This window comes from Salvelinus alpinus, chromosome 21 (genome assembly GCF_045679555.1).
Source record: "Salvelinus alpinus chromosome 21, SLU_Salpinus.1, whole genome shotgun sequence".
Lineage (NCBI taxonomy): Eukaryota > Metazoa > Chordata > Actinopteri > Salmoniformes > Salmonidae > Salvelinus > Salvelinus alpinus.
Window position 1 is genome coordinate 25424248 of NC_092106.1, and position 15299 is coordinate 25439546.

General features: G+C 45.0%; 1 protein-coding gene across 4 annotated transcripts in view; it reads right to left on the minus strand.

Annotated features, from left to right (window-relative positions):
* LOC139548132 (protein Aster-B-like) overlaps positions 1-15299 on the minus strand; it is a 152653-nt gene that overhangs the window by 32109 nt on the left and 105245 nt on the right. For all 4 annotated transcript variants that reach the window (XM_071357544.1, XM_071357543.1, XM_071357545.1 and 1 more), the window contains one exon: positions 1168-1384. In XM_071357544.1, coding sequence (XP_071213645.1) covers positions 1168-1384 — 217 coding nt within the window. The remainder of the gene's footprint in view (positions 1-1167; positions 1385-15299) is intronic.

A 15299-nucleotide genomic window follows, 5' to 3' on the forward strand; every position in this document is an offset into this window, starting at 1 on the left:
GAGGGCTGACTGAGCGCCCTGCCTGTGATTATTACAATGCCGCTCTGACAGGACCAGGGGATGGAGGGAGGGAGGGAGGGAGGGAGGGAGGTGATAGGGGAAGAATAGGGTGGATGTGTGGTATAAGCGTCTTTGCTGATGATAATTGGTCCTTATCTAGAATTGATGTGCTGAGGGTCTCGTTACCCGTCTCGTGATTGGCCATTTGTACCAGAGTACCAGAGTGACAGTTGGATCTGACCTATAGTTTGATGATGGGAGTTGGACATTACCTTATCAGAGACAAAGCACTGTGTATCAGGAGTACATTGTACATCTGTAAATTGGAGCTACTTGAGGATGGCATGTTTGATTTAGTATGGTGTGCCGATGTCGAGGTATGATGGGGTATGATGGGGTAAAATCTATTTGAAATCTATTTGAAATGGCAAATAAAAGCTGATAAAACCATGTCATTTCACAAGATATGACGATATCTCACTCCTTCTTGTTGGCTATTTCTTATAGAACATGTTTTATGGAATGCAAGAAGACAAAAAGACTTTACTGGCAACATTTGGAGGTTATCAAGACATTATGTCACGGGTAAAAATGAATCCCCCTGTATCACCTCCTCAGATAAATTGTTGATTTCAGATTGTCCTGGAAGAGGTGATCAGGGATGATAGAAATATCTTTCTGAACTGAAGTGATAAGCCAGACTGACATGATTTATTTGTGAGTTATGAATGCACTGTGTGTTGAACAAGTCATTTTGAAAACTGTTGAAGGTACTATTTGAGACTATGATCCTGACCTGTACTGTAGTGCGATTGTTGGAAAGAGGACTTTGATCCTGCACTGTGCTGTACTGTGATTGGTGGAATAGGACTATGATCCTGTACTGTTCTGTAGTGTGATTGGTGGAATAGGACTATGATCCTGTATTGTGCTGTAGTGTGATTGGCGGAGGAGGTCTATGATCATGTACTGTACTGTACTGTGATTGGTGGAGGTGGACTATGATCCTGTACTGTAGAGTGATTGGTGGAGGAGGACTATGATCCTGTACTGTGCTGTAGTGTGATAGGTGGAGGAGGACAATGATTATGTACTGTGCTGTACTGTGATTGGTGGAAAGAGGAGAGCCCTGAGACAGAGATGGTCCCCCTGCGCAATGAGGCTCACCTTGGAGTTCTTGCCTCCGCTGCGGGCGGACTGCAGAGAGTAGGTTCGCTGTACCACTTGCTCGGGGGTGGAGGGGGACTTGTCAGAGTGGTCAGAGTGGCCCTTCTCCACCATGTTCTCACCAGGCTCCAGGCTCTGGGGCGTGGGCGAGCGCGAACGTTTAGGATGCAAGACGGGCGAGCAAGCGGGCGTGCTCCTGTTGGAGTTACTGGCAGTGCTGGGGGTGAGAAAGAGAGAGGGAGAGAGATTATTAATTCTACTTCTTAATTACAGCTGTGCTTTGGCAAAGTGGGTGGGGTTATATCTTGCCTGGTTGGCCCTGTCCGGGGGTATCGTCAGATGGGGCCACAGTGTCCCTCGACCCACCCCTGTCTCAGTCTCCAGTATCTATGCTGCAATAGTCTATGTGCCGGGTGGCTAGGGTCAGTCTGTTATATCTGGTGTAATTTTCCTGTCTTATCTGGTGTCCTGTGTGATTTTAAGTATGCTAGTCGTGCTGCTTCTCCAGATTCAACTGTTCTGCCTGCGGCTAGGGAACCCTGACCTGTTCACCGGTCGTGCTATCTTGTCCTGGACCAGCTGTCTCTCTCTCTCTACCGCACCTGCTGTCTCAACCTCTGAATGCTCAGCTATGAAAAGCCAACTGACATTTACTCCTGAGGTACTGACCTGTTGCTTTCTCTACAACCACTGTGATTATTATTTGACCCTGCTAGTCAGCTATGAACGTTTGAACATCTTGAAGAACAATCTGGCCTTAAATGGCCATGTACTCTTATAATCTCCACCCGGCACAGCCAAGACAGGACTGACCACCCCTCAGAGCCTGGTTCCTCTCTAGGTTACTTCCTAGGTTCCTGCCTTTCAAGGGAGTTTTTCCTAGCCACCGTGCTTTTACATCTGCATTGCTTGCTCTATGAGGTTTTATGCTGGGTTTCTGTATAGCACTTTGTGACATCTGCTGATGTAAAAAGGGCTTTATAAATACATTTGATTAATTGATTGATCATGAAACTACATATTCTGCACTGTTTGTGAATGTAGGGCCGGAGCAAAACCCATGACAAAAAAATAACAGACATTACATTAATAACATTGAGGAACTAATTGTAGAACTCTTCAGTTCATTTAAATATCTTATTTAAATGTAAGCCATGTAAATTATGCGAATGTGTTACCGTCCCACAGGCAATGCTAGGCCTACTAGAGTAACATGCAAAGACTGAGGCCCATGCTTCCATTCATCCCCAGAGTGAGTAATCACGTTACATCACGGCAAATAGTCTTGAAAGCCACCCACTAACACAGGTAATAACAACAGCAGCTAGCCCACATAACCCAGAGACCAATAACAACAACAGCAGCAGCTAGCACCAGAGAAAATAGCATGGTCAAAAACAGATCACATACTCTACGTCAGTCATGAAGATTAGTGAAAACCATGCATCAGATAATGGATATCATATCCTACTGCTGCTTATTGAGATGTATGAACAACAAACTGCATCTTTAAAGAGCCAGGAGAAACCTTCCCCCGGGGTGTACGTGTAAATACACACTGAAAAAGGATAATGCGAAAATATATAATTATATTTAATCCTCCTGACATTGACATTTAGCTTTTCTGCAATCCCATTTTCATGCTTTCCTAACTAATCTGGACAGATGAGAACAAGGCCATGAGCAGAGCCTAAGAGTAACAGGGACAGTTAAGCAGCATGGTTATTATAATGTTGATATTCAGTTGAGTTATGGTGCAATAGTCAATTTGAACACAAGCTGAAAAGATTATAATGCACTGCTTTTGGTCAACGGTAATGCACTGCTTTTGGTCAACGGTAATGCACTGCTTTTGGTCAACGGTAATGCACTACATAAGGAACTGGGTGCCATTTCAGATGCATCCACAGAATCGCAGGGAGGCTCTGTCTGCAGCCAGGATGGGCACTACTCACAATGAAGACGGAGGTATCAAAAGGCCTAGCTGTCAGTGATCTGTGTGGCTGGGCGCCGGACAGCCCCGGTTACTTGACGTGGCGTTATGCAAGCCCATTAAGTCATGGCCAGCCAATGGTGTATGTACCTCAAAGAAAAGAAGTGAAGCAATTATACCATTCTACTGTTTCAAAGAAGCCCTGCATGCAGCTTAGACTAAATCATAGTGAATAGTACTGGTGGCCACTGTCTGCCTGTCTGCATGGATACATACCAGGTGCACTGTGCTCTGCAGTACCCAGAGCTGATCTCTCATCTAACTAATGGGATGGATGGATCATCAGCTCTGATAGAGTACATTGTGGTTACAGAAAAATTATGTGGTGTTATGTGATAAGCAAAAGTGTGTTTGTGTTTGTGTAGAGTAGAGTACATACTGTATGTACTGCAGGTTTTTGGAGAACTGACTGTATGCACACGTACCTATTACATAATACTTCAACATACAAGCATAGACAATGATGATTCAGCATATGTTTGAGCATTTGTGAGTACAGGCCTATGTACCTGTATACAATGTGTATGTTCTGGTATATGTCAATATATGCATGTAAAACTGCACAAGATGTATATGAGTGTATATGAAATGTCTCACAAGCTGCCCTCATAATATGTAGTGTTGTGGTATCAGTGAATAATGCAGTGAGCTGGTACAAAGCAGAGGACACTGCTATTTCTCCTGCATGTTAATCAGTGTCTGAACCCAGAGTCTGTCTGAGATACACACACATTATGCAGGCACACACCACACACACACACACTGCAGCAGCACACACATAAACAGAAGTATGCACGTACGCACTCACAGGACGCAGATGTACCTGGACGGACATTGACGCAGACACTGACACACATGCACACAAGCACACACAGAACAGTTCTCATATGCCAGTGGGCTGTGTGAGCTGCATCATTTTTCATGTCACATCCTGGGTCAGTTACTAATGGTCTCACTCACTTGGCTTTCATCAGATCCACAGAACCAGACAGAGTTAAGATCTGAGCTGAGCACACAGGACACACCGTACTAGAACTACCCAGTCAGATATCTGCCAGTCATCATCATCACCTTTGCCTATGGGTTTATAACTCCATTATGGCCAGTCCACTCCATAAGTGTAATGGCTCTGACTGACCACAGGGTCATAATGATCACAGGCCCTGACACCTGCTGTCAGCTCTGTTCTCTGTCTTCTGATTGGATAGAAGCCTATGTACCAGTCTTTGAAAATATTCATTATGAACCTAAGCCGACTAATATTGCACACCTAGAGAGCCTAAACGCATTGAAGGTGTTTTAGATGATTCTTTTTTGAACAGTGCAGCCAGTTATCATGAGCGTTCAGAGTTGGATCACACGTCAATCAACATGATAAAGGCAGGCCATAACAGCCCATAAATCCTCAGCATATAAATGGAGGTTTGATCAGCTCATTCCCAGTAGTGTGTGTCTTTGCTCATTAGACAAGACCAGGTACACATGCTGCTAACATGTATGGTCAGACAAGAGAGTCATAGCCTTAGCCAAATCAAATCAAATGTTATTTGTCACATGCTTTGTAAACAACAGGTGTAGACTAACAGTGAAACGTATAATTACGAGCCCTTCCCAACGATGCAGAAAATAAAAAATACACATACTACAATAGGTTACTTTATGAACCAAACGTAACGTGTGTGACAGGCCATTACACATTACTGTCAAGTTAATTGTCTCTCGTTTGTTCAGCACGAGACGACAGGACAGTTGCATGGGCGGTAAAAATGGCATCCTACTGTAGAACAATAGAGACAGCTGTTTCTGGATGTTGGTCTATACCTGAAGCTGACCCAGAACAATAACACAAAACATTCAAGTAGATGCACCATTTGTATACAATGCCAAACATTTATGACACACTTTCCAATACAACAACACGACATACTGGGTGAAGGAGTGTAATGGGTTGAAATGAATGAGCATAGAATCCCTTTGCTCCATACACCACACCCTCCACTCCATGAAATGCCTTGTGTGGACATGTGGTGGATGTGGTTATAGTGACTCGTAAGAGAAAAATATGTGGTTCTTATGACTAGTGAGAGACAATGCATGGTGAATTGCGGATAAAACTGCTAAAAGCCGTTACGGCTCCTCACTCACACAATGAAGCACAACAAAGCACCTTCTATATGAATATTGCTATAGCAACTGGGACTAGAGAGAATGTCTTTAAATATTCATAATATGCTTCTATATATAATCTACTGGGCAGAGACAGGCCTTCTGTTGAGCTTGGCCTTTTAACTGGAAATAAAGGATTTGGAGAGGGAGGGAGAAAAAACACTATCATAGCCGACTTTGATTGAGGACTGGGTAGAACTGGGTAACCTGCACCTTTTCCCCTGCTACATTAGTAACTGTCTAGTAATCCAAAGGTTCAAGTCGCGTCAGCGACAATTGTAAAGTTTTAACTTTTCCTTCCAGTAACCCTAATTCTAAACTTAACCCAAGTCACCTAACCTGCTACATAAATTATTCTAACTTTTGTCATTAGTTCTCCTTAACACCGAAATAAATTCTCACCATAATTCTCCTCTGTTGTTATGAAGCAACAACTAACCTGGTCTCAGAGAAAGACATATAATACTATGCGTTCTCCGCAATGTATGATACGTTCATTCAAGCAACTCGCATGCTATTGTACAAACGGGTAAGACATATGATACCATTCGTACTCTCATTCCTAAGGTATTGTACAACCGCTATTCCATTCATAATGTAACCTAATGTAAAGTAATACATCATACTAAATACCGGGTACAGATTTACGTACCAAATCCTACAAATTGCCCTGAGACTAGATTGTGTGTGGAGATACAGTAGGTCCCTAAGGCAGGGAAGCAGCTGGGCTCATCTGCATTACAGCACCAGAAACAATCACAGTCCTGACTGTATTGTATGTAAGATAAGGTTGATAAGAACATGGACTGCACATACTGCAGCAGAACGACAAAACAATGCACTCGGACTGCACATGGAACACAGATAGACCAAATATGGACCACACAAGCAAATGATGGTCAAAGAAAGAACACTGAGCAATAAGATGCAGGTTGAAAAGCATTATAATGAGCTTGGTACTCTACACATGCCCAGTGAGAAAAGCAAATCCGTCTGCTGGTGAAACTTTGTTGCTGTCTTTTTGTAATGTGCTCTAAATCTCTGGGCTCAGGCTATCCAAACGGGGAGGGCAACGCTTCGCTTCACAATGCCCAGAGTTCCGGGCTGTTCCGAGGGGCCTTGTTCTCACTGCCGCTTTTGCTGACCCTGGAAAATACCCATCTGGCAATGGACCTTGTGCTTCACACCGAGCTCAACGGCAACACACACACACACGCACACACACACACACACGCACACGCACACGCACACACACACACACACACACACACACACACACACACACACACACACACACACACACACACACACACACACACACACACACACAGTGCAAATGGCCTCTCAAATGTCATACAAACAATTCACAGAGGTAAAATCCATATACTCCCACACACTCAAATCATGCATGAACATAGCTTCAAACAGCACAAACATCACATAAACACACCCACAAACATCACATAAGCACACCCACACAATAAACACATTACCCCACTCCCAACACATCCCCACCTACCCACCCATCAAAAACCTCCATATCCTCATATAGAGAAAGGAGCAGCAAGGAGCTGTTCATCCAGCGGCTCATCTGAGCTCTCCTTCTACTCCTCTCTCCCGGGAGAGAACAGAAAAAGAATAGAGAGAAGAAAAGAGAGAGAGCCCTGGGAGATTTCCTTTAGCAGGCTTAGGGCTCTGATCTCCTCCAGCCAGCGTGATCTCTTAATAACGAGCTAAATTACGTCCCCGTGACAACACTTGCCAAACGGGACAAGAGGATCGCTGGGCTGTTGACTGACACTCCCCTTTCACCCCCACCCCCATCTGCATCTTCAGCACTGGAATGCAGCAGAAGTGTGTCTGTCTTTCTGCATGCAGACAGGCAGGCTGCTCTCTCCCTCCCCCCACTAACCTGGTAGCCATGTAGACCCAGCTCCGATGCGATCAGCCCCCTTTCAAGCCAAGGCTTCATTCAACCAGCAGGAGCCGCAGACGGGGGAAAGGAGGAGGGACAGGAGGATGAGGGGAAGGGGGGAGGATGGGTTCCGGAGCATGCCAGGAGGATGAGAGGAAGCGCAGAGCGTTCCCTTTGGAGAGTGTACTGAGGCTAGTGCACAGCCTATTTCTATCTCTCTGTTTCTATCTATCTGAGTCTGCCCCCTCCCTCCCTCCCAGACCCCCCTCTCTCCTGTTCCCCTTGCGTTTTGCAGCTCTTCCGTTCACCTGACTGGTGAGTTCGCTATGTCTGTATCCAAGTAAGGGTGTTCTCAATTCTCGCAATCGCTTGTTTGATCCAATATTCACAGGCACACACAGTAAAAGTGTGAGGGAGAGACGGTGGCAGGGAGAGTCTGAGGGAGGGAGAGGGAGAGAGGGACAGAGAGTCTGAGGGAGGGAGAGGGGGAGAGGGACAGAGAGTCTGAGGGAGGGAGAGGGAGAGGGAGAGGGAGAGGGAGAGGGAGACTGAGGAAGGGAGAGGGAGAGAGGGACAGAGAGTCTGAGGGAGGGAGAGAGGGACAGAGAGTCTGAGGGAGGGAGAGGGAGAGAGGGACAGAGAGTCTGAGGGAGGGAGAGAGGGACAGAGAGTCTGAGGGAGGGAGAGGGAGAGAGGGACAGAGAGTCTGAGGGAGGGAGAGAGGGACAGAGAGTCTGAGGGAGGGAGAGGGACAGAGAGTCTGAGGGAGGGAGAGAGGGACATAGAGTCTGAGGGAGGGAGAGGGAGAGAAGGACAGAGAGTCTGAGGGAGGGAGAGGGAGAGAGGGACAGAGAGTCTGAGGGAGGGAGAGAGGGACAGAGAGTCTGAGGGAGGGAGAGGGAGAGGGAGAGAGGGACAGAGAGTCTGAGGAAGGGAGAGGGAGAGAGGTACAGAGAGTCTGAGGGAGGGAGAGAGGGACAGAGAGTCTGAGGGAGGGAGAGGGAGAGAGGGGCAGAGAGTCTGAGGGAGGGAGAGAGGGACAGAGAGTCTGAGGGAGGGAGAGGGACAGAGAGTCTGAGGGAGGGAGAGAGAGTCTGAGGGAGGGAGAGGGAGAGAGGGACAGAGTCTGAGGGAGGGAGAGAGTGACAGAGAGTCTGAGGGAGGGACAGAGGGACAGAGAGTCTGAGGGAGGGAGAGGGAGAGAAGGACAGAGAGTCCGAGGGAGAGAGAGTCTGAGGGAGGGAAAGGCTTTGCATTCTGCCACTGCTTGGTGCTCTGAGCCTGCTGGCCACTCAATTATTCATGTTGTTCATGAAGGGAGGGGCTGACATCACTGGCCTCTCCTGCATTATACAACCAATCCCCAGAAGGCCCATTACACCCCAGAGCACACTGATATAACATTTACAACAAACATACAACACAGTCCATATACCCACACCCACCTACAAACCAAGGTGTAAGAAAAGTAAGAACTAGGCCATTTCTAATTGTGAAATGTGTTTACCTCAATAGACAATACAAGCTTCTCATTCAATTCCCGTAAACATCTATTTACAAGGTGCTTAGTAATTTTCAGATTAACACTTTAATCTCACAACATACAGTGGACTCAATATTTCAGTTGCCATAGTTGCCTCCATCACCACCAATAGTTGGTGTAATAAAAAGAGGAAACAATTGAATACTTAGATAAACAATAGATATTACCCTGGCGTATGGACCATAAATCTAATGGTCCAATGCCACCTTCAGACCTGAAGCCATATGTCAAACTGCACTTCAAAGACGGTTTCATTTACACTTTGTCGTTAGTCATTCTGTTGCAGTGAAAAAAATGCTTGCTATTGTTATTTTCACTGACCTTTGCATTTGAAGTTACCTCTTTAAATACTGTCATCCTCATGACTCGCTAAGAAAATGTTGTTTTAAATTGGCAAAAAGGTAATTTCACTTCAGTAGACTACATAGGCCTACCTAGCTTCACATAGGCTGTGTTTACAAAGGCAGCCCAATTTTTCCACTAGTTGGTATTTTGACCAATCACATTAGATCTTTTCACAGCAGATCTTTTTCAGAGGTGATTTGATTAGTGTAAAAAAAGATCAGAATTGAGGTGCCTGTGTAAACATGGCCATAATGAACTTGAGTGGTTCCTCAAGATAGAGAGCATGTAAAAATACCACAGGCGAAGTTGTGATTTATATATATTTTTCTCCAAAGCCTATTAAGGAGGTGTATGCTGCCTGGATACAACATCCCACTAAGTCCATCAGGTCGAGCGGAAAACTTCCCCCACGGGTTCACCCAAAAATAACTTATCCAAGGTGGTGGAACTCTATGTCCAAAGTTGGGTCACTCACATAGCCTAAATGCTGATGTAAAGTGGATTAAACACCTAACCTTCTCATGCTCTTACATTTGAAAGCTGCATACACTAGAATCTCTTGAAGATATCAAAAAGACCCATTTGTCAACTTTGTACTAACATAGTACAGCATCAGACATACTACAATGATACGCCCCATATTTATACATGTCACACTTCTGATTTAGATTCAGTTTCATGTAAAGAAAACACCCCAACAAAAGCCTGAGGTCTAGTGCTGGAAAGAACTGACTCTGTGGGTGCTCTGGCTAGTGCTGTGGGACAAAAGGCCCAGGCTCGTACCCTGCCCACGGCCCAGTCTCTCCCTGCCTGGATAAGCCTGCCTAGGCTCACATCAAAACTGACCTACTTTGTTTTGCTCTCATTGTTGTGCACCCAGGGGAGACCTAGATGGCACAACTGACCAACGTTGAGAGAAACACTAAGACGTGGGTAGTGTATGGGGTCCATAGGAGTAGCTAGATGGCTAAATGGCCTGTTCTGCCCCAGGCCTGGTTTACTACTAGTCCACACGGGTTAGTATTGCGTTCTTTTAAGACGCTGTGCCAACAACCGCCCAATGTTGAAAGCCTCTGTTCTGTTCCGACTTTCTGGGCCAAAGGGCTGTTTACACCATCACCATGGCAACCCCGATGCAGCATTGCATAGCTGTGTTTGGGCATGCGGTTTCCAGGGTGACAAGCCATTTGTGTGTGTTGGTGCCACTCTTGAAGTGGGACACCAGAGAAAGACAGTGAGAGAGAGAGAAGGGGGTGGGGGGGATGGACCGCCTCACAATCAGATATTTAGCCTGTCAATGGGTGTTGGTACACATTAGGATAGCACTCACACACTGGGTTATCTACTGGCATGTTTTAAAGTGCACTTTGCTGGGGGACTGCAAGCTGTGTTGCACAGGCTCCAAAGTGACAGCAGCATCCTCTGAGCATGGATCGATGTGCTTTCCTCTGTGGTTAGAACTGTGAAACTACCACTGTACATCCGTCCCTGCTGCCCTGCTTTGAGAGCCACTTGGGGACAGACAGACAGCGTGCTTGGGGCTGTGGGGGCCAGGGTCACTGAGGGGTGACAAGAGGGAGAGGAAACAGGCTGCAAACAGGACAAAGCCCTCCACGGGACACACGGCATGGCACCAACGGCCGACGGGACAGGGACAGTGCCATCTGGCGAGGACGTGGCAGAAGCAGGTCTCTGGGCATGGGAGTGGTGAGGAGGGTTGATTGTGACAGGCAGGACTGACTGACTGACTGGGGGGGGGGGTATTTCTTTATTTGGGTCCCAATTTACTGATGCACCCCTAGAGGTCTGACCACTATAGGGAGCCACTGTGAACAAGTCAATGCTTCATGTACCTGCACACCCAGCTACTGTATTACAGTATGACTAGTCTGAGTGATTTTATCTAGAAAGAATCATACTAATACATCGAAATAACCTGATATGAAAAAAACACAATTAACTATTTGAAATTGTGGGGTAAATCTTTGAAAATTATAATGAAAACATTGAAAAGAGAAACACAATGCCTCAATATAAGGGTAATTCAATTCACATTTGAGAACATTTTAGAGGCCCCCATCTTGATGGTGTCGAGAAATGTAAGGTAATCTTGCCGATTTCCTGCAATTATACACATTTCTCCATGGAGCATAAAGACATTTTTGCAGTTTTAGAGCTAATTTCCTGTAAATTTAACACATTTTGCCAAGGATCTGAGAGCTAATTTCCTACATATTCTATGCATTGAGCCATGGCTCATGCTGTGTCATTTTGCTCAAAACAAACAACAAAATCAATACTGCTAAATTCATTGTTTTTGGAAAGTTCAATTCTCCCTGACTGTGTAGCTTTTATTTTGGTATCTTTTCTACATACTTTGTATCTGGTTTTAGTCATTTAAGTTTACACTGAAAATGTTATTCCATCTCGAAAATGTATAATAATAACAAATATATATATACAGAACCAGTCAAAAGTTTGGACACACCTACTCATTCAAGGGTTTTAAACTTTTTTCATAGTGTTGAAGACATCAACACTATGAAATAACACATATGGAATCATGTAGCAACCAAAAAAGTGTTAAATAAATCAAAATATATTTTCTATTTGAGATTCCTCAAAGTAGCCACCCTTTGTCTTGATAACAGCTTTGTACACTCTTGGCATTCTCTCAACCAACTTCATGAGGTAGTCATCTGGAATGGATTTCAATTAACAGGTGTGCCTTGTTAAAAGTTAATTTGTGGAATTTCTTTCCTTCCTAATGTGTTTGAGCCAATCAGTTGTGTTGTGACAAGGTAGAGGTGGTATACAGAAGATAGCCCTATTTGGTAAAAGACCAATTCCATATTATGGCAAGAACAGCTCAAATAAGCAAAGAGAAATGACAGTCCATCATTACTTTAAGACATAAAGGTCAGTCAATGTGGAACATTTCAAGAACTTTGAAAGTTTCTTCAAGTGCAGTCGCAAAAACCATCAAGTGCTATGATGAAACTGGCTCTCATGAGGACCGCCACAGGGGATATGCAGAGGATATGTTCATTAGAGTTACCAGCCTCAGAAATGGGCAATTAACTGCACTCCAGATTGCACAGATTTCAAGTAACAGACATATCTCAACATCAACTGTTTTGAGGAGACTGCGTGGATCAGGCCTTCTTGGTCGAATTGGTGCAAATAAACCAGTACTAGAGGACACCAATAATAATAAGAGACTTACTTGGGCCAAGAAACATGAGTAATGGTCATTAGACCAGTGGAAATCTGTCCTTTGGTCTGATGAGTCCAAATCTGAGATTTTTGGTTCCAACCGCCATGTCTTTGTGAGACGCAGAGTAGGTGAACAGATGACCTCTGCATGTGTGGTCTCACTGTAAAGCATGGAGGAGGAGGTGTGATTGTGCTTTGCTGGTGACACTGTCTGTGATTTATTTAGAATTCAAGGCATACTTAACCAGCATGGCTATCACAGCATTCTGCAGCGATACACCATACCATCTGGTTTGCACTTAGTGGGACTATCATTTGTTTTTCAAACAGGAAAATGACCCAAAACACACATCCAGGCTGTGTAAGGGCTATTTGACCAAGAAGGAGAGTGATGGAGTACTGAATCAAATGACCTGGACTCCAAAATAACCCGACCTCAACCCAATTGAAATTATTTGGAATGAGTTTGACCGCAGAGTGAAGGAAAATCAGCCAACAAGTGCTCAGCATACAGTGGGGCAAAAAGGTATTTAGTCAGCCACCAATTGTGCAAGTTCCCCCACTTAAAAAGATGAGAGAGGCCTGTAATTTTCATCATAGGTACACTTCAACTATGACAGACAAAATGAGAAAAAAAAATGCAGAAAATCACATTGTAGGATTTTTAATGAATTTATTTGCAAATTATGGTGGAAAATAAGTATTTGGTCACCTACAAACAAGCAAGATTTCTGGCTCTCACAGACCTGTAACTTCTTCTTTAAGAGGCTCCTCTGTCCTCCGCTCGTTACCTGTATTAATGGCACCTGTTTGAACTTGTTATCAGTATAAAAGACACCTGTCCACAACCTCAAACAGTCACACTCCAAACTCCACTATGACTATGACCAGAAAAAACACTTTCAATGTCACGATCGTTATAATGAGTGGACCAAGATGCAGCATGGTATTGTTCCATCCTCTTTATTAGGTAGTGAAACTCAAAGAAAACAATAAAGCGCAAAACGAAACGTGACGCTCATGTAGTGCTCGCAGGCAACTATACCTAGACAAGATCCCACAAAGCACAATGGGGGAAATGGCTGTCTAAATATGATCCCCAATCAGAGACAACGATAAACAGCTGCCTCTGATTGGGAACCATTACAGGCCAACATAGATAATTAATCACCTAGATAACCCACCCTAGTCACTGTCACGCCCTAACCAACACAGAGAATAAACAGCTCTCTATGGTCAGGGCGTGACATTCAATGTCAGAAATATCGCTGGGAAGCTCAGACAGCGCCGTAGGGAAGTTTATAAAGAATGGAGATGACAACATGCAACTTCGAGAAAATATGGTGAATACAGAGAGAGAGAGAGAGGCAACAGCAAAGCTCCAGTCCAGGGAGAACAATCTTGCAGGCTTCTTCCAGAGGAAAACACAGCCATGCTATTCCCCCATGATACTGCAGTGTATACCTCCCCATCCCTTCTCCTTTCATGTGACAGACAGAGAGAGAGAGAGAGAGAGAGAGAGAGAGAGAGAGAGAGAGAGAGAGAGAGAGAGAGAGAGAGAGAGAGAGAGAGAGAGAGAGAGAGAGAGAGAGAGAGAGAGAGAGAGAGAGAGAGAGAGAGAGAGAGAGAGAGAGAGAGAGAGAGAGAGAGGAGTGGGGATTTTGTCCTGAAATTCTGGCACACCCAGGCCACTTTGCAGTTGCTGTTTTCACAGAGATAGAGTATGTCTGTGTATGCAAGTGTTGGGGGATAGAGGAAATTGTCCAGCGTTTTCCCACGTGTTGGATGCTTCCATCGGAATCATTACGAATCATACAAATTCATCTTTCCACATTAAAGTTACCATGAAACTGGCCTTACTGAATAATACAGAGACATTTTGTTTATAAGGGCCTTTCTTCATCCCTTATGGCTTTTACCTCTTCATCCCCATCTTGGTGCAGCCCGGGTCAGGGAGCCTCCATTGTTATGTCACTGTGAAAATAACCCTGCAGAACATGTCCCTGTAGGAAGGCAAGGCAGCACTGTATACATTACTGTTGTGTGTGTGAGAAAGAGAGGTTATGGGACTGCCTATAGAAACAGAAGGATGGGGGCTCTGCCCTGCAGTGTGCTACTTATCTGTTCCGAAGTGCCCAAAACAAAACTACAGGCAAATACTACAGTCCACTCTGATTGTGAGTGTTTGGTCCACATGATAAAGGAATTGCCTTTACGTGTACACAGGTACCCGCAGACCCCCCCCACACACACACCAGCCACTAGGAGGCCAAAACTCAGACACATGCAGTGAGTTCTATCCCCTGGTTCCTCAACCTGGTCTAACCTGGGCTAATTAGCTAAAGTTGTCCGTGATGAGATTCAAACTCGCATCCTTTGGGTTGCTAGACGTTCACATTATACGACCACCCATCCACCCCGACCAACCACCCTACTTTAGTTTTTGTCTTAAGTAACCATCTGCCTTAAGTAACCATACGAAACGTAACATATCAAACTAAATGGAGTGTCTCGGATTTACATACAGAATAATACGAAATGCTCTGGGACCAAGTTCGGTTTCTGTGTATTGGCTTCACTCCCTGTCCTGCTGTTGCTGCATCTGTGTAGATTAAACCCACTCCGAATATCATATCAACAGCAGACATTCCCACACTGGGGCCGGTGCCAAATCATTACCAATCACAGTCTCCTCCCTGGGTTTCCCCTCCTCCTCTTCCTCTTCCTCCCAGAAGTAAGTAACACTATGCCAACACTCACTCACCCACTCACCTCTCATTCATCTTATTCATGTTCTCCTCTCCTCTCGGCTGGGCTCTCTTCCTCGCTAGTGATGCCATCCGCCTGAGTGTATGTTTGTTTGTGTGTTGTGAGTTAGCCCACATGATGGATATGCAGTACTCTCTCTCTCTCTCTCTCTCTCTCTCTCTCTCTCTCTCTCTCTCTCTCTCTCT